Source organism: Camelus dromedarius, chromosome 23, assembly GCF_036321535.1.
Source record: "Camelus dromedarius isolate mCamDro1 chromosome 23, mCamDro1.pat, whole genome shotgun sequence".
Classification (NCBI taxonomy): Eukaryota; Metazoa; Chordata; class Mammalia; order Artiodactyla; family Camelidae; genus Camelus; species Camelus dromedarius.
The window spans coordinates 19677179-19697905 of record NC_087458.1 but is presented as its reverse complement, the minus strand read 5'-3'; the positions used below and the strand labels follow the sequence as shown (position 1 = coordinate 19697905).

At 40.5% G+C, this 20727-nt stretch overlaps 1 protein-coding gene across 1 annotated transcript; it reads left to right on the top strand.

Annotated features, from left to right (window-relative positions):
- Positions 1 to 206: 206 nt before the first annotated feature.
- TNFSF4 (TNF superfamily member 4) lies at positions 207 to 19807 on the top strand. Its single transcript, XM_010984535.3, has 3 exons — positions 207 to 356; positions 15257 to 15305; positions 16840 to 19807. Exons 1-3 carry the CDS (start codon positions 207 to 209, stop codon positions 17184 to 17186), a joined length of 546 nt encoding a protein of 181 aa, XP_010982837.1. The 3' UTR covers positions 17187 to 19807.
- Positions 19808 to 20727: the final 920 nt, after the last annotated feature.

Below are 20727 nucleotides of genomic sequence, written 5' to 3'. Positions count from 1 at the left end.
TGCAAAAACTGCAGCATTAAAACTGAGAGAGTCCGCTCTGCTCTTTCAATCGCCTTTTATCTTTGGTCCTGGGACCTCCCTCTGTGTGTTTTCTGATTGATACGCCTTGTTTTGGCTTCATCTCTTTCTTCGTGGGGAAGAAGTCAGTCCTACTTCAGGTTCCCCTTTGTCACAGCTTTCATCTTCCCTGCATCCAGATTGTGAAGATGGAAGGGGTCCAACCCCTGGACGGGAATGTGGGAAACACGCCAGGGCGGAGATTCTTGAGGAACAAGCTATTACTGGTGGCCTCCGTAATTCAGGGGCTGGGGCTGCTCCTGTGTCTCACTTACATCTGTCTGCACTTCTATGCTCAGGTAAGATGCGCCACTGGCACGTCCTCTCCTCCAGCTCATGCTAATAGCAGCCCCAACCGCTGCAGATAGTCACTTGGAAATAATCTGACGCCAAAACTGGTGATCTTTTTCCTTTTCCTCTCAGCGATCATAAAGTGTGGTCAAACACCCTCCTGTCTCTCTTTTCCTTCCTTTTTTTCAGTATGGCAGTGGTAGGGCACAGTGAGGGTAGGGCAGGGGCACTGCTTCTGGACTGTTCTTTCTCTTTGCAATACAAGAATCCTGGTATTCCTTTATGAGCTGTCACGTTGAAGCTTTGAGTCACTGGTATACCTGCTTGGTTCACCTGTGCTGCTGGAAAGCATCTGATCAGGGAACTAATACAAAAAGGAGATAAGAAAGAGAGGTTCCACTTTCCTATCATATTCATAAACCCCATAGACACTCAAGGAGATTTGCTTTTTGAAGAATGCTGACAGTATCAATATTAAGTTCTGTCTGTTTTCAGGGCAGAAATTTATGTGTTCACGTCTGAATGTGCACATGGCCAAACATCTGCCCCAACAACTTAGTCAGAAACTGTCTCTCACAGTCTTTCTCTACCAATCACAACTTAACAGACATCACTTTGCCCAGTACATTATGAAGTGGGTGGTCATCTTTTTAGTATTCCCCCTCTTAATGAGGGTGTTCTTTCCATTTTTCCTTCTCTTTATTCTGGTCCCTTTTACATTATTTTTTCTTAGTTACTTGTTCATATCTACAAACATCTTTAAGGATGTTCTTGACTGCAGGAAATTCTACCAAAAAGAAAATAAGTATTATTTCCCTGAGTTCCCTTGTTGGGGCTAATCTGATAATTCTTGTTTCCCTCGGAGTTGCTCTGGATTAAAAAAGTCTCCTTGGTGAAGGTCTGACAATAGAAACTTCCGTTTCTGATGGCCAGGTCCAAGACTGAGTACCTCAGATGAGATCAGGATGAGATGAGCCGGTTCCTTAGTCTTTGCCTACAGGAAATAGAGGGTTTTGGTGCTCAGAGGCTAGTGGGAGTGCGGTTGTGATCACTGTACTGTAGAGAGATCTCGTGTCCCCAGATTCCAGAAGTGTAGCTGCTGTCATGCTCAAGTCTGTAGACCAGTGAGTACAACAACACACCTGTCCTCATGCCACATGTTTCCTTCTCTGTGCAGAACCCTTTGGGTGAAATTAGAGTAGGTGATCTGGGGAGAAGGTGTCGGGGAGGAGCGAAGTGTCCATGGCAGGATGCCCAAGACATAGACCGGAATTAGGCTCTTCCGAGAAGAAAAGAGAGTAACCCAAAATAGAACAGCTGAGTTTATTCACCGGGTCTGGGAGCCCTGAGAGTGCTTTTTCAAACAACCACAGTGTTGCATATTTCCTTACACTGTGGGATGATAAAAAGACAGAATAGATGTCCCCAGTCTAGGCTTAACAATGAATTGCACTAGGGCTCTGAGCAGGAGAGAACAAATGCTGAAACAGATACAGAAGTGTAGCCAGCTTCAGCTGGTGCCTGGGCTGCTCCGGAATATGAGTACCTAGGAGACGCAGAGGAGAGGGGTCCTTTCTGACACGTCACCCAGCAGTTCTGTGCCAGAGCCTGGAAGGGAAGCTGAGTGCTGCTTTCCAGGACACTAGGATTCACGGTGAGCTGATCTTGGGGAGAGAATTAGCTTTCTCTGGTCCTGGCGCAGAAATGGAAGCAAATATAGAGAAGGTACGTTAGAACTGTTTGCTCAGTAAATGTGCTCTCATATACGCTGGATACAGATTTGGTGAGGGGAACAGATACTTGAAATTCTTCACTTGATATTAACTTTAATTTTTTCTTATTTCTAGCTAGACTGTTTCAGCTAACATAATTTCTTATGCTGCTAATAGGACCCAAGGCAGCACAATGTATCCTTACATTTAATCTCATACACTTTGTGAAGGGGAACGGTAGCAAAGATTAGGTCGTGTGTGTTCTCCCCGGAACTTGATCAATGGTGGTGTGTGTGTATGTATGTGAATGTGAGAGAGAGAGAGAGAATGAGAGAGAGAGAGATTGAGAGAGAAGGTGTAGAGTAACTCTTGAAGAAGGGACATAGACTGGTAGCCTTCCTAAATTGATAGGTGAGACTTTGGAATTTTGGTTGAAGGATAGGGTAGGTAGCGATGCCAGTCAAACCCCTACTTCTGTAAGGTGTAATATTACAGTGATCTGAATAGGGGATGAAATAGAGCTGCAATGCTCATCATTTAGCCAGTTAAATAGATCTCTTATTATATGAGAAAGATATTTGGAGAATGATCATGATTTTTCCTTATTTCTTAGATTTAATTTTTAACTTCATAAAATAATTGTCTACATAGATGACTCTAAAAAAATACAGATATAACTATTAAACTCCATTTGGCAGTCAAACTTCCCTTTGATCAAGTTTATTTAGTAACCTTTGTTTTCTCACCACTTGCTTAAATTTTGTTTAATTGTGTGAAAAGCAGAAGTTTTTGCTTTTGAGATGTCAGAAAAAAAGATGGACCTTCCCACTCCTTGTATAACTTACTTCCCTTTTTGGGTCTTGATTTTTTTTCATCTGAAATGTGAGGCAGTTGGATGAAATGATCAGAAAGATCTCTTCCAGCTTAATCTCCTGTGAGTATGTAGTTTATATATATTCATAAAATGGGTACAAGGATCTGAGAAACAGAATAGTAAGTCACTGGATTTTTGTGAACATCCTGGTTCTTAGGAAGGGACTAGGGGAGATCAGATTTGCACATATATTTGTGATCTGTATTTATTAATATACTATGTACATATCTAAACAACTTATTCTGGGTTAGAAAGGGGAAAGAAGTGGCTGCTATAGAAGGCTATCCATGCTGCAAGTTATAAAATTGAGTGCTTCTGTCGCAAAAAAAGATACACGCTATTTGGCTGTTTACTGGGGCTGCCGTTTAAAGTATCAGGCTTCCAGTCTTACCTGTACCTCCGCCTGGGAACAATGGCAGAAAGAAGCTGACCTATAAGATAAGAAGCTTTGGTAAATTATGTCCCCGAGCTGTTGAAGCCGGGCTCTTCCAAGATTTTTATCACCTTTGCCAGCACACCTCATAGATATGCTTTTAGTGATAATTCTTCAGCAAATCCCACTTGAAGTTAAAGGTTTGCATTCTTACCACCTTTACTCTTGGGAAAGACAGGAGTGGAGGTGTTTGGAAAATGAACTGTTTTGTGTCAGTGAGGGCTAGAATTAGAATTCAGTTTCTTGAGGAAATTTCAGGCTACAACTTGGACTTTTGTTTGTATCCTTCAGGAATAAGAAAGACTTTTTTGCCTAGAAAAATCTTGTCTCAGATTAGGTCAACTTAAATGTGTCCCCATGTAATTTAACAAGTTAAAGAAAATTTTAAATGACAGATACTCAAATAAATTATTTTCAGTGCAATTGAATTTGTATTTTATAAGCAAATCTGTAAGAATTTAAAAAAAACATCTGAAATATCGAACTGACTTGTCATTAAGTATTTTGAGGCTCTTAAAGGAGGTACTAATTAAAACTTACAGAATCGTTGGATTTTTGAGCAGACATTAGACATAGTCCATTTACAGATAAGAAAACAGAAACTCAGGGAAGATAAAAGCTGGAGGAGGAGGTAATGCTTCAGCTAATATTAGAAGAAGGGGTAGAAATTCTTTGAATAGGCAAGAGGGATGGTGGTGGTTGGATACGGGTAGAAGGCTTTCTAGGTAGAAAAAGCAGATTGTTCAAAATGGTTGAAGTTGAGGGTTCACTGGGGAAAGTGGCAGAAAATGTAGTTGAAAATCTAGGTGTCTTGGGAGCACACTTCATTCCATTCTATGCAAAATAAAGTAAAGGAAAAATGACCCAAATTGTCATTTCACCAACTTTAACTTCTCTTGCATGGTCTACATATTGACAAATACAGATAGTGAATCTAATCTCGCATAGCACTAGGGGGCACCATAGTAAAACTAACATTTCTCAGATACCTTTTAAAGAGAATCCACTCCTTTTTTTTTTTTTTTCCTGAGGAGTTAAAGATGAGAAAACTTTTCTCAGGAAGCCAAGTGCTCATCTGTGGATGAACAGTATCAGGAGGGCCTAATATTGTTCACTGTTTACCTAGTGATGATATTCTCTAAATGTAAAATTTAAATACAGGTTCTGACCCAAGTACTCAAAATAGGACAGAATAACTCGGACAGGGATCCTGCTGGAAAATGCCACATATGTACACATGTGTAGAAACAAATATACACACTCAGAGGAGAGATGGAAGGAGCAGAAAGGCTCTTGGTGTAGACCTAGGAATAGAACGTCCCTGTTCCTTTCTCTGACCTCAACCCTTAGCTGCAAGCCCTGAGTAGGCAGACCCAGCCTGGCCTAGGTGCTGACTGCCCTGCCCTTCCAGCTCTGTTTCTTTTAATAGCAATTACTTTTGTGCCCATCGCTCTGAGAGAACCTGTGACTTCCCACCCACTTCAGGGATTCTCCATCCATGAATCCGATTAGGGACGTTAACTCTTCTGGAGTCATTCAGGTTGGAGGAGCCATGTATAACGTTATTATTACATTTAGGAAGTGAAAAGATACAACTGAGTAACAGAGTAGAAAGGCTATTTCTCATAGTCACAGATGAAATACACGGTAGTGTTAGGATGACGTTGTGTTCCCCACTGTGCTCGTGCATTTTGTTTGCACCCACCCATACTTTTGACATCCGTATCTTTTCAAATGAAGGAATTAAAACACGTCTTCATACAAAAATACAACACATCTCAAACTTTTGGGGGAGGCATTGAGGTGTTAGAAGAGAGTACGTTGGACCAGGAACTAGAAGACTCTGGTTCCGTCCAGTCTTTTAGCTTCAGGGCTCTGGGTAAATTCCCTGAAATTCTCTGAGTGTCAGTTTAATCATTTCTAAAACTGGAATTTGGTTGTTACGAGGAGCAAATGTGTTATAGAGCTTTGTTAAGTGTTGAGATTATCACTGTTTATGAACATGCTTCCACAAGCACACCACCATTAAAATGTTTACCTTGTAGCACACATACACCGTAACTTCAGTCTCAGAAAGCATATCACAGTTAAGATTAACTTAACTTCATGGATTTTGATATCCCTGCTATAACTTTAAGGTTAAAAAAAGACCTTGAAATAATTCTAGCATGTGTGAATATAGGTTTCTAATTAAGAGCTTATTAATTGTATTAGCTTATTAAATGTATTAGCGAACAAAGGAAGAATGAAGGGGAGAATTTATGAGGGTATAAAGTGTTCTTAGGTTAGTATATGAAAGTGGTTCAGAGGCCTAAAATGACACCCTTACAACACATGGCCCAGGCTGGTTCCATCTCCCCTACTTTGATACAGTTCATCCAATTCTCCAATAACTTGGTTGCAGAAAATTATATTTAGAATAGAGGTCTGCTTCACAGTAGTAGAAACATTGGGGATGTGACTGACATAATTAAAAATTTTTTTCTTTTCAGTAGACATTTCATTCTGAGACGCAATTTGGATGGATTATCAGTCTGTGTAAATGTGTCTAGCTTTGATAACATGAAAATGCTGTTAAAGAACACACTCTGACAGGAAGATGGACAAACAGACCCAAACTTTAGTTCTTCCAATACTAATTAAAGAAGAGCTTATGGATAGAAGCCTTCACTCCCAAGGTGTTGTCTAGGTGGGGAGCCGGAGGGCCCAGTGAGTGTAAATGGACTCTCAGGTTGGGCTTCCCCGTAGGCATCAGCCTAGAGAACCAGTGAAACTGACAAAGATCAGGATGAAAATGACAATCAGTATTACAAGAGTTATAAACAAGCACCAAAATAGTCAAGGGACAATATAAAAACCTTGCTGGGTTATAAAATAAGTTGTAAAACATGTGTTTTACTGCTCAGTAATGTAAAATATATTTTGAATTACCTATGTGTTGGGTGCTTAATGTTTTTAACTTCCAAGGTCCCTCAAGATCTTAATCTGGCCCTGTATTTTGTGGTACAATGAAGATGGAGAACTCAAAGCTCTTTTTGGGGGCAGTTTGAGGGGCATCACTCCTGGTGCTACTTGCAATAACCATCTGTGTTTTTACAGTCTTTTCCCTACTTTCATCCTCACTTCACTGTGATCTTGGAGGAAGATAGATATTTGTGTGCAGTTCCACAATGAGGAAATTTGAGGCATGGAGACTTGTCTAGGTTAATACAGAAATATCAGGCTTAGAAACTGAGGCTAGGTTTAAATTCTAGTCCTGTCTCTTTCCATCACACTTGGCCAAGACTCCATGACGCTAAGCCTTAAGAACTTTGGCCAGCTGTTTTAAAATTTGTTCTTTCTAACATTAATTGCTTTTGAGGAAAAGTTGGGGGAAAGGTTTATAACTTGGCATAAAGGTTTGAAAGATTCCTTTTTTAAAGGGATCTAAATATACTTAACAAATATAGATAATGTAGTGAAGCTTTAACAATAGCATAATACCTCATATGTTATTTTGATAGAACAGACTGTTGCCATGTGTAATATATTCATAGAAGAGAACGGGGACCTGAATTTGGGCACTAGCTCAGTCATTAGACTATGTAATCTCCCTGGGTCTGTCTAGTTCTATCAGACTCTGATTCAGATAATTATTTGACTGTCATAAGTGGGATTTCACACTAGATACAAATACTTTTGCAACCACGCATTAGTTTCCTGGGGATGCCCTAACAAATTACCACTAATTGGATACCTCAAAACAAAAGAAATTTAATCTCTCATAGTTCTGGAGGATAGACATTTAAAATCTAAGTGTCAGCAGGGCCATGCTCTCTCTGAAGGCACTACAGAAGTGTCCTTCCTGTCTAGCTTCTGGTGGCTCCCAGCAATCCTTAGTGTTTCTTGGCTTGTAGTTCCATCACCCGAGGCTCTGCCTGCATCTTCACATGACCATCTTCCCTGTGCGTATCTCTGTATCCCCTCGTCTTCCATTAAGGACACCAGTCGCACTGGACTTAGGACCCACCCTAATCTAGTTACCTTATGTTAATTAAACCTGCAAAGACCCTACTTCCGAATCAAGTCACATGCCAAGTTTCCAGGTGGACATGAATTTTGTATAAACCATTTGTTAATTTACTTATTCAACAAGAATCAGTTACCTGTCAGACATTGAGGAAACAACAGTGAGCAAGACCTGGTCTTCCTTGCCCTCTCTGAGTCTGCAATCTAGTGGGGAAAGAAGACAGTTAAAGAAGCAATAGTGTAGTATATGCCAAGTACTGGAAAACCAAGTAGAGTGCAGCTTTTCGGTAAGAAGTTTCACCAAAAGCTATCTCCCTAGCTTCAGCATCTAGTTTCTCAATTGGGATTATAAAGTGAGCATACTTTTCTTTTGCATTAGGTGCTTTATTTCTCTTCCATTAATTAACAGGAAGACCTTAGTTTAAAATGTCACTGTCATTATTGCTACCACCACCACCATCATCCTATTTGGTGATGATTTTTACCAGTTAACAAACTTAGTTCGTAGCAGAATACAGGTTGAGTATTATTTAGCCTTATGCAAATGAGGCTAAGAGCTTCATTGCATAAACAACACAAAAGATACTCTTGATTGTTCATTAACCATCAGAGGGAGACACTTGTGGAGAAAACCTGCTACTTTTGTTACAGCTGAGGGGTTTATTGTGTTGAAAAGATCTGTTCAAAATGTCTTCTTATCCCCCAGTAATTTGGGATTCTTTTGAATGTTGCGATTTGCCTAATCTCTGATACGAAATAAAGAGTCCTTAGATGCTACTTATTCCACATTGCTTATACTACTGTCTTAATTGAGGTTGGACATAAAAATGAGGAAATTAGAAATGGAGGAAGGGAAAAGACTTGTTCTAAGACCAGACCTAGGCATTCCTATTCTCAGTTTATTTTTTGTTATACTCACTAGTTTGTTTTATTTTTTAGATTCCATGTGTAAGTGATACCACTTTCTCTGTCTGACAGGAGGGGAGTTCTTAGAACCATGTTTGGACAGACCCTTCTGTCAGTGTGCTTTAAGGATTTCCCCAGTTAATGTGTAAAGGGAAACCCAGGTATAAGAGTATCTTCCTCTTGAGGCTGTAAAGAATTGGTTGCATTAGGTCAATCACAAAAATTTGAAGGTGTGTTCTTGTCACATGGATGCTTTTGGTTGTTTACCTGAATACTTGATATTCTTGTTAGAAATCTGTTCATTGCTAAGGATTTGGAACAGTGAAACCACAGTAGAGGAGAGGGGCAGTAAACAGAGGCTAGCCGTTGCTATGTAAATTTGATGCAAAGAGTGGAAGTGACCAGAGAGGGGAAACAGTATTAGAATATCACATGGGCTGTGTAGACAGAAGAGGGTAAACGTTAGGAGACAGATTATAGAAAAAGGTACTGGCTGCCATGGTGAAAGGTAGGGATGGAGAAAGAGAAGCTATTAGATGACAGTTAAAATGGCTTCTCTTTGTGTTCATTGAATCTCAATATTCTTTAGTCAGCAAGATTTTCAAAGCTGTGCATCTTTATCTCTAAGAAATATAACTTGTGGGATAGTGTTTTCTGAACATGGAAGACTCTTTGGCCAAGAATCAGTTTTTGCTTGTTCCTCCTATTCCTTTCTCTGAGTGGCGTTCTGAACTTCCCTGATCAGAAGTGGGAGTCCTTCCCTTCATAAGGGAGTTTCCGCTATGTACGCATTAAATCCACCAGGAAGAGAGTCTACCTTTCCAGCCCCCTGTAGTGGGTAAGTATGGAAAATTCCATCTTCTTCTTCAGAGGCTCTTGAAACCTGAGAGTTTGTGAGGCTGTGCTTTCATGATCTCTCAGGTCTCCTCCGATTGATATGAAGTCTAAGGTTGAGGGAGCAGAGGTCCATGTTCCAGTGGGGGTGGCATGGTGAACCAGGGAGTGTCCATCACAGATCCGTTTCCCCACCATCTTCCACTGACTCAAATTCCATCCCACTCCTACCTAAGATCTTGACTGATGCCAAGTGAGGAAGGGCAAGGCCCACATAGTGAATGCAGAGCCCGCTCCTATTATCATATTTGATGAGTCATTCCCTCCTGCCACAGATGCCTCCCTTCCAGGGCAAATGCCACATGAGAATAAGTTTGGCAGCTTCACGCCACATCCCAGTGAGTCAGAATTAGAAACTCACACACTCCAAGGATGAGCTTTTGAAGCAAACATCACTTTTTTGGGCCCGTGGTACAGGCTGCTGGATAAATGCTAGGTACCAGACATTTCCATCTATCTTCTAGACAGTTCAGTGCTCAGGGTGCTGAGAGAGGCCGGGAGAGGACATAATTCTGACTGTTTTTTGCATCACCTCCTTGCTGTTTACTTTGTTCTTGTCCTGCTGCCCCTTGTCAGGACAGTTGCATTTAATCAGAGCCCAGCTAGAGGCTTTGCCACCCTGTACTACACAGACAGCCTTGTAGGGTTGGCTGAGGAGCTCTGTCCTGGGGAACATCTAGATATTTTGAGACATATCTGAATATTTTGACAGCTATCTAAAACCTATTATTTTAATCTTGCTCAGTATTGATGATGAAAACAATTCAAATTAATCTTGGGCTCTCAGACAAGTGGTTTCATAGTGGTTTTTTTTTCACTCCTAGGATAGTGTGGGGTAAATAGAAAGGATATTATCATGAACTTGGGGTTCAGTTAGACTCAAGTTAATACCTATTTATTCCTGAGCAAGTTCTTAACAGCACTGACTCTCATTTTCCTATCTGTAAAACATGGCTAATTATTATTCCTACTGAATAGTATTATTTTGAATAGCAAACATGGTAATGAATTTGAGAAAGGATAATGCAGTGCACGGCACATTGTAAGTTCTCAGTAAGTTTTTATTGTTTTTCTTGGCTACACCAAGAATGATCTCATTTTTAGACCTTTCTTCCTTTTGATTACCTATGTCCTCTTTCTCTTTCAAGGCTTAAGCCCAAGTCTTTCCTCCTTGAGTTGCCAAATCCTGCAATGATTTTTCTGTTCTCCGGAACCTTACGGTATATACATTGCCTATTGATGTTTACCAGAGGTTTTATGTAGAGGAACTATTTCCCCAGTTGGCATACAAGTTTGTAAAAAATAATTATGTGTTCTATTCCTTCATGTTCTTAGAGTTAAAGGTAATGCCTGCCACATAGCAAGTACTCAGTAATTGTTGATGCTGTTTCAAATCACTAAATAATACGACAATCATATAACTATTCTGTCAACTACTGAGTAAGACTTACAGTAGAGCAAACGTTCCTTGAGCACCAGCTTTGGGATAGGGATGCTTTTTGCCAGTGGCATGGCTGAGAATACATTTCCCAGATTTAGGCCTTCAGGAGTTGACCGTTTAAAGTAGTAATTCTCAAATCCTGAGCCTTGGATGCTTGGAAAATGCAGATTACTGAGTCCACCCAGACCTTTTGAATCAGAATCTTTATGACTAAGTTGGCTGTCTGCACATTTTTACCAATTTCCCAGCTGATTCTAATGCACGGTAGAGTTTGAGAACACTGGGCCAGTGGACCTTCTATTGCATCATCAGCTGTGCCTAGATGGGACACATGATTATTCAGTCAGTTGGTCAGATAGCCTATATGTCAGCTGTCTGCTGAGGACTCTGTTTTTCCTGTTTTCTTGGTTCCACTTATCACAGCCCTCAGACCCAGGAGGGAAGCCTGAGCTCTGGGCTCTCTCTGTGCACTCTTAGGATGAGACCACCACCCTTGCCAGTCTGCTGTGTGCAGCAACTTCTTCTTTCCTCCAACTTGCACCAAAGTGAACACAAGGAATGGAGAATGAATACAATCTTCATGGAATTTTTCCTCATTTCAAATTTGCATGGGGAGAAAAAAACCCTTTTTTATATATAATGAAAATTGTACTGGATTCGAGGGTAGGAGTTGAATTCCTTTACTTCTGCAGGCTTCAAATTCTTCGTCTGTAAAATACCATGTTCACTTAGAAGAGGACTTCTTTTATACTCAAATGCTTCTGAGACCACCTCATTCAAACTTCAGTGCTGTACTTTGCTTCTGGTGTGTAGACTTATAGGAGTTTCTATTCCCTTTTGAGGATGGTATGGGCTCCTCTGACTTTCTGGTTTGAAGAAGCTTTATTCTATAGCTTTTCCTCACATGAAGACCCTTTGGGACTTTTTATATATCCTATTTTCTTTCAGTATCTGGAGAAGACCTGAGGATTTTGATTTTCTTGATATAAAAAAGGTCATGTTTGTGCATGTGGGTAAAATAAATATTTTCTGATTGTTTCCTGGTGACCTTTCTCATAAAGCCGGGATCATTTTGTATTGTTTCTCTGGGCTACAGAGATTCAGAGAGCTGATATTTTGGGGATTTTGATGGTTTTCATTTTTTATTTTAGTAATACCTTTATTCTCTAATCATATATAAAGCTTAAATAGTGTTATACAGAATAAATTGAGAACATGACATGAATCTTGTCTCCCATGGGCATCTAAGAATAATAGCTGACATTTATCAACCCCTTACAATGTTCCAGGACAGGTGCTGAAAATTTACAGACGTTTTCTTATTAAATCTTCACAACTCTCTGAGATAACAGATTTTACTGTTTCCATTTTACAGATGAATCAGCAAGGTAATACCATTTTCCTAACATCACACAGCTGAGTGGCCTTGTAGAGGGGAGGAGACATGTATCCAATAGTGGTAGATTAAAAAATTTTTTTTACATTACAGTTCATTCTTGGTATTGTACATTTTATGGATTTTAACAAATGAACGATGACATGTACCCACCATTAGAATATCATAGAGAATAGTTTCACGACTCTAAAAATCTTGTGTTCATCTCTCCCACCTCCTTCACCCCTGGCAACCACTGATCTTTAACTATCTCTCTAGTTTTGCCTTTTTCTGTAGTTTGCTTACATAGTGGAATCATCCAGTATGTAGCCTTTTCAGATTGGTTTCTTTCACTTAGTAATATGCAATTAAGGTGCCTCCATGTCTTTTCATGGTTTGAGAGCTCATTTCTTTTTAGCACTGTATGATACTCCATCGTCTGTCTATAACAGTTTATATAGCCATTTAAACTACTGAAGGACATTGTGGCTGCTTTTGCTTGGCAGGTTTTGGCAATAATAAACAAAGCTACTATAAACATCCATGTAAATAGAGCAATTTTTAAGTACTTGCTATGGGAAACCCAAAATCAGGAATTTGATTTAGGCCTTGAAGGTGATGATATTTTAATGGGTAGACATAGGTGGAGGGACAATTTTTTTTGGTGGAGAGAACAAAGAAAGCAGGTAATTTTTGGATGCTCACCATGTGCCAGGCACAGTGTTGAGTTCCTTCACATGTGTTCACTTATTTAAGCTTTAGAGTCATCTCCTGGAACATTGCAATAACAATATTATGGCTTCCTTTCACAGACATGAAAGCTAAAGCTTAGAAGTGGTATATAATGTTTCCAAATTCACAAAACTAGAGAGGTCACAGTTTGAACTGAATCTGACTCCCAAGCCTATACCCTCTGTCTTGTCCTACCAGGCTCTATTCAAGGTCAAGGAGATTAGAGGAAATGGTTGGTTTGGGCATAGGACATAGAAAGGTTATGTGTAGTAGTAAGGCTTGACAAGGAGGTTGATGGAAAGCCTTGGGTTGGGCACTGTGGGCGTGTTTCTGGGCAGCTGGGTTGTCAGCATGAGGTAACCAGGCTTAGGAGATGAAGGGAAACATTGTGGAAGGACGTGGAGCAAGAGGAAGAGCCATCTCATTTTATTTCACAGCGTTGTCTAGTCTTGGTGACGTTGATGCTAGTGAGAAACTTCTGAGACTAAGCAAATTTCTAATAATTTCTCCTGGGTAGCCTTCAGGAGAAGGAAAGAAGCTTGAGTCTGGAGTTGCAGTGGATTTCCCTAAGAGAGAAGTCAAGCGTGCTTTCCTTGCTGCCTCTCGGCATCTTGGTCTCAGAATATCCTGTTGGTCACTACCACCCCTACTTCGTCAGAGTACTTCAGAACTTTGGGGGATTTCTTTGGTTTGCAGGAACCTTTTGAAGATTTTACAAAATCCATCAAATATTCAAATTATGAGGGCTTTTAGGTCAGAGAGCTTGATGTAAATTTGGGATGAGGAGGCTTCCTGTTTTCCTCTTTTATTAAAACTGACTTGCAACTTTTAAAATTTGAATCATGGACAGTGCTGAAAGGGATGCCTGTGATCTTTGAGTAATTTTTAAAGATGAGACTCTGATGCCTAGGGAAGTTTTGAAGCTGGCCTAAAATGACACCATCCTTGCCTGGCTGGCATTAGAACCAGGTTGCTGCATGCTGAGACCCATGCTCTTGGTGTGATAGCACAGGCTACTTCTGACTTTTCCAAGGAACCAACCGGCTGGGATGGCAGTGGGGGCATTCATTCACGCAGCAGATTGCGGTGCTGGGGTAATATGCCTTTTGAGAAGCCTTCCCCCAGAACATTGCCTTAAAGCACTAAGGACATGAGTTCAGCCTCACACACAGTCCACAGAGGGGAGAGCGCCAAAGACTTTCAAGTTCGTGTGCTCACCACTGAATGATAGTGCTCCTGGAGCCCAGCCACTGGCAGAGCTCAGAAAGGCTCTCCCTTCTTCCTACACTGCCTGTTGGTTTCAGCTTGGTAAGGCTTATAATTTTGTGTACAAGGGGCGTAGGGGATTCTCTGTCTGTGTGGGCAGTCCTCAGCGGAATCCATTTGACTGCGGCTACGAGTGTGCCAGGAGAGTGGGAAGCAGTGATTCCCACCTCAGAGCATGAAAACAGATTCCTCCCCACACCTTTCATCAGGACATCTTGGCAAAAATAACCTGGTGGGTGGAGTAGTTCTTGGCAGGTGCAATAGGTGGTTTTTTTTTTTTTTTTGTAGTTGTTGTTGTTTTGTTTTTCTATTTCCTTTTTTAGTAGGTAATACAAAATTTGGAAAATATAAAAAAGTAGACGATGGAAAGTGACAGAACCTCCCCCTCCTGACCTCAGGCTTCCAATTTCTTTCTCCAGCAGCAACATTATTTTCTTTCAGATAAATTCAGTGCCCACACAAACATTATTTTTTAACACAAATGGTAGTGTACTTTATACATGCGTCCACTTTTTGCCTTTGCTTTTTTCACTTTATGTATTTTGGAGTTTGCTCCATATTGGATTTTGTTCTTTTATCCACCAAACTTCTACAGGCATTGTATCTATCAGCTTTCCTTTCTTCATTGTTTTACTTCTTTCTTGCTGTTGAGTAGTCACTTGGTTCTAGTTAGGTTTTTCATGTGGTTAAAGAGTAGGTGAAGATCCAGCATTAAAAAAAGTACACTCAGATCTACTCATGTCTGAGGATTATGACAGTATTTGCTGCGTGTATGCCCTGAAAACAAGACACCCTTACCCCTGTTGTACAGTGACAGAGCAAGCAGCCAGGAGGTTTCCAGAATTCACGCCCAGTGCTTCTGGGAGTCTGCTGCCATGCTGGGTTGGTTGGTCACAGCCTTCTCCATGAGGGGTCTCTGTGACTGAATGGGTTTCTTAACAGGATGACTATCAAGTGCTCTGTTATCCAAAATGGGAAATTGGGGCTCGGTGAGCCAAAACAGTATGCCAAGGAAGGGTTTGGCAAGTGAGGACAGATCTTAGATGCATGAAAGAACAGAATACTCCTAACTTATCTTCAGAGATGTTGTGGAACAGGAAGTGGGGCAGGTAGGAAGTCTGGGTCCAACCCACAGAGAGAAAAACCAAATCTCTCGTCTAGCCGTTCCCTTTGCAGGCTACTGCAGTTCTGCTTCATAGGCTGTGACTTGTTAAGTCCATTTGTTTTTTTTCTTTTCCCTAAAAATATATCCTTTTTCCTCCTTTAGGTGCCAGCTGAGTACCCTCCAATTCAAAGTATCAGAGTACAGTTTACCAGTAAGTATTGTCAGAAATTTAACTGATTCATAATTTTTAAAAAATCTTCTCTCCAGCCTCTTAATTTCCTCCATAACACAAGATCTCTCCTTATCCTTAGGGAAGCATTTTAAATCCTGGAGTTGTTAGAGCCTGCATATTGTTTTCATTAGGGACAAAGAAGCTGTATAAAGAAGAAAAGGGGAGTAGTTAATTACCAAATACTTGCTTGTCAATGTGTTAATTACTTTATAATCCTCACTTAATCCTCCCAGGAATCCTTTGAGTAGGAATTATTCTCATTTTTTAGGTAAGTAAACCAAGACTTTACTTCTTACAAGTCTGACTGTAAGACACATTATTTCCCAGAATTCTATTATAGGACAAGATTTTTACCTTAATGAGAGTTTGGGGATGCCAACCCTTGTCTTAAAGGAAAGGTGGTATTTTAATTACCAGGAGAGCATTATTTGGATCCATGATTAATACTAGGACAACCACCAGTAGTTTCTGTGTAAATATTCACTTATTTATTCAGTTCTGCTGAGCTGAAGGGAAGTATGTCTTGCCTTCTATACATGGTCCACATTTTCAATTCAAAGTATGCCCCCTGGACTTGGTACATAGCAAGAATTACTGAATTGTGCCCAGCAGTGGGAACCTGTTCTTTCCTATCACCAAGGGACATGGGCCAGAGTGGGGACTTTGAGATATGGTTGCATGACCACTCAGAATGATACTGAGGCTGCTGTGGAAATAAAAGAAATTTAGGTGTTTCTGACTTATGCTTGAAATGGCCTCACACAAAGCTACCCAAGCCATCACTCCGCATTCTCCTACTCTTCCCTTTCTTTCTTGAGTGGCAGCAGCTCTTCTCAAGGCAATAAAATGGTAGAAGGGAGAAGCAGATCTGTGTCCTTAAGCCCTTCCACCCGCATCTCACTTAGCAGAACCTGAGCCCATGGACATTCTGTGCATAGCCGCATTGCTAAGCTTAACTGACCGTTGGCAAAGGCCAGGGGTACCTGCTATTGGTAAGTTCAATGCCCAAGACATGTGAAAAATTTGCATTTCATGGTCAGATGGAGAGAGGATAGGGAAGAGTTAAAAGCAGTTGCTTTGCGTGGAGTGGGTGTGCAGGACACAGGAAAAGGGCACTTCTGCCACCCTTTGCCCTGGTCTACCCATTGAGTAAGAAAAGAAGCACTGAAGTTGGCCAACCCCTCATGATTTAAAAAAAAAATCAGGGAAACCTTGAAGCTCCATTTCCTGCCACAAGTCTGTTGTGACACCTGCCAATTGTTGTCATCGTTCAGCTCGTAAACAGCCCCACCTGAAACGCTCTTGGCTGCTAGTATTGGCTTTTCCTCATCTTCCATTCCACAGGTAAAGCAGATTCCAGCTCAGTACTTCCTTCCTTTCATTCTTCTCAGAATCTCTCCCTATCACTTTCTCTTCGCATGTTTCTAGACATACTGGGAAGTTGTTACCCAACAACCTTCTAAGAAATCATTCTTTTCCCTTTTTTTTTTTCTTTTTGCCCTACCCTCCTTAGAGTGTGAAAATGAGAATGGTTTCACCATTGCATCCTCAAACAAGGATGGGACCATGAAGGTGCAAAACAACTCAATCATCATCAGCTGTGACGGCTTCTATCTCATCTCCCTGAAGGGCTACTTCTCTCAGGAGCTCAGCCTCAGCCTTCAGTACCGGAAGGGTCGGGAACCCCTCTTCTCCCTAAGCAAGGTCAGAACTGTCGACTTCGTCACAGTGGCCCATCTGGCTTTCAAGGACATAGTCTACTTGAATGTGAGCACTCACAGTACCACCTGTGAAGACATCCAGGTGAATGGTGGGGAACTGACTCTCATTCATCAAAATCCCGGTGGATTCTGTGCTTAATAGGACCTGATGGCTGCATCTGAGCCAGACACCAGCATGAATGCTGAACTGGGCATGGAGAGGACACTGAGTCTTCCTTGGGAGTGGGAGTCATCCCAGCTCAGCCCTCATACATGGCCACATGGGATGTGACCAGAGCAGATCACCCCTTCCCCACTCAGGGATATTTAAAACATTTTACATAGCAGTTAACTTTACGTATTTATCCTCATAGCTCCTAAATCACCTAGCCCTCATCCCTCATGATTGCCTCAAGCCTAATAGGCATCTCTGAGAGAATGAGAAAAATAGGTACCTCTTCCTCAAGACGCATTGTTTCTGTTGGTTAGGAAATTATCATAGTAAACTTTCTTTATCAGAAAAGACACTTGACTACCATTTGCTGGATATGTGACATATGGCATTGTCAAAATGAAGAGGACCAAAGAGGCGGGTTATGAATCTGCCAGAAGTGGTGTGGACAGACTCCTGGCAGCCAGAGGTGCCTCTCCAAGATGAACTTGGTTGCAGTTTGCATATTGCCTAAATACCTCTCTCATGTGGCGGAGTTCAGAAGGAAGATCAGCTTGCGAACAGCTGTCAGGACTCGATGAAGATAGCCGGCTAAGGAGTACTCCGTGCTCTGGGCTTCTTCCTTCTCGCTCACACTTTTTTTTTTTTGCTTTCCCAGCCACCAAAATGTTTTTAATAGAAATTTTCCTTCAAAGAGCCATCTTGGGGATGTGATGCTGTGAAAAATCTAATCAGTGATTTAAGGAAAACTGAGAGAGATTTTTTCTAAACTGGGAGAGGGAGATAATTTATTGTGAAGGTTGTCTTTATCACACTGGAGAGCAGTGAAGCTGGATCTCTCAGAGCAACAGTCAGTGGGAATTCAGTCTGGGGAGGAAATCACGTTCTTGGTCACCGATAGGCAAAGTGACACATGTCCATCCTCCTGCTTGTGCTGAGATGATACTCAGCCCCATGCCTTATACACATGTGCCATCTTGCCAGTTTCAAAAAATGAAGCGATTCTGTTATCAACTGCAACTTTACGTCAAGAGACATTGAGAAGTTATAACGTCTTATAAAAAATAATGATCTCTGTCTAGAAACACCGTAACATTACATATGATCTCACATTGATAATTGAGACTAGGACCAATAATCAGCCAGTACCAAGGTTTGCAACGAAATAAGATCACCTTGTGTTTGGTTTAAATATCCCTCTTTAATATATCAAGCTTTTGGCATTGTGGACAGATGTACTTTTCCTTAAGTCAGTTTCCAGATGATTTGCAAGTTTTCTGACAAAACTTTTATAAATTTAAATTTTTGATAAAAACTCTTTTGAATGGTAGCAATGTTTCCTTGCAATTTTGGAGTGCATGATGGACCACAGAATCTTTCTGGATGATTCTGTGTCATCATAGTAATTATACTGTGCTACAATATGGTATCTTCAGGATCTCCAGAAAGGTGGAAGGCAGTTTGCCCCTACACTATATGGGTCGTAATTACATTTGGAGGTTTTTTTTAATCTGTTTGACACAATTTGCCATCTCCTCTTGTCTATTTCCAACTATATTCCCATCCTTTTTTAAATATTACACAGAGGCTAAGTAAAAATGCTAAATAAAAAGAAGCTAAGTAAAAGAAACTGTGCATGAGGTAAGAGTAACCAAGCTCTGAGTGGCTTCCCAGGCACTCATGTAATTGTAGTCATAATCATAGGTAAACATCTATGGAGGGCCTACTGTAGACCAAGCAATGGACTAGATGCTTTACATGGATTGCTCTGAGCAAGATATTCTGTGCCATCCGTCTTGACTACTCAGGATTTAAATGTGTGTGTGTATGTGTATACTTCGTTGTTATGGACCGTGTTCTGCAAAGTCAAAGTTATTTAGTGAGTAATATCTAATAAGTAAGTGTTGATGACTATAGATAATATTTAAGAAAATCTTATGTTTACTTTATGTAAGTTTGGAATTTCTGACTATATTTCTCCTGGATGTACACCTTTTAGGCCTAAGCTTAATTGTTCTGTGAGTTGGTTGTCTTTGGTGTCATGGCCCCTGCGCACAGGTGCCCACTCCCTTTGGGTACACATGGTCTGCTCTTCCCACGCTGGCCTCCTTCATCCACAGAGGGGCATTAGTGACACCCACCAGGCCCACTCCCTGACCTTCTACCATCAAAATATGTGTGTTCCCTTAAAGTCATTCCTTCAAAGGCATAATTGACCTTTCTCTGGACACAGCAGAGTTTTGTGGAAATGAGAAGTCAGGAGATCAGAATTCAGATTTTGATTCAGTCACTAACTAGCCAAGGGACCTTAGCTAGTAATTTCCCATTTTTCCACCTTGTTTTTTTTCCCTCTCTTGTTTTAGAATCTTATGCTCATAGTTGTAACTGTGAATGTACATACTGAATATCTATGTACTGGTTGCTATGAGTCAAATATATCAACTTCTCTTTTACTGTATGGATTTTTTTTTTTTCTTGGACAAGGTAACTACAACCCTCAGCCTTTTTGGTGATTCCTTTGAGAGCAGTTACCAATTGTTACTTAGTAACTTTCTGTTTAGGAAATGGCTTAGGGGATTCCAGTCTTGATCCAAATTATAATTTGTTTTTTGGGGTTTTGTTTTTTTTTTTTGCAATTTTCTAATGATTTATTTAAGTAATTTTTAAATTTCTCAAGTGTCCATTCAGTTTAGCAACTCTTTTTCTAAATGGGATTGTACAAATGCACCGAAGCTAAAACAATTAATATTCCTGAGACTTTAACTGATAGTTTGTTTTTAAGCATACTGGGCAGGTCCCCTATTTTAAACCAGAGTTTTGTATTTAGTGCTCTCCTGGCTCTCAGAGAGTAAAAATATTAATATTAATAATATAGCTAATAATAATATTGATATTTACATGGAAACAAATAAAAGATTTAAGAATTTACTGCTGGTTAGAGTGTTGGAGTTTTTATTTATCCTTCTCTTATCCTTCTATGTTCTGATCAGCTAATTCCCTGATGAGGGGAGGACAACGGTGCAAGCTTTCTGGTTTCCTATCTGCCTCTGATTTCAGCCATCAGAATCGTGTCTAGGGGGTGGTTGAGCTGTCAAAAGCCACCTTTGCTTTTGAAAAGGCATTCAGTGGAAGTCCTCAGGGCTTCCCTTCATGGTTCAAGAGACCAATTCAAAGAGAACTATTCTATACACTTCTGTTCTTTCCCTCAGGACTTCTTGGCTTGTTTCTAACCCTCAGATGGTTTTTAAAATGTTAAATATTTTTTAAAGTAGTATTTCAAAATATCAACCTGAGATGTTAATGAGCAGTAAGAAATAATCTGTGCAGTTTGTAGTCTCTGTGCACATTTATTTATTTGTTTGTGACTTAAATATACCCTGTTTCTAAAATTAAGTTTTTGGCAGTGCTTTGGAATTGCGTATCTCTGTATCTGTGTATAATTTTCTCTCCCCTGCAACATCCTCCCTCACAGAATATGTAGGTAGCCTGCAATCTTCCCTAGTAGCATCTCTGATAGCTAGTCATGGTG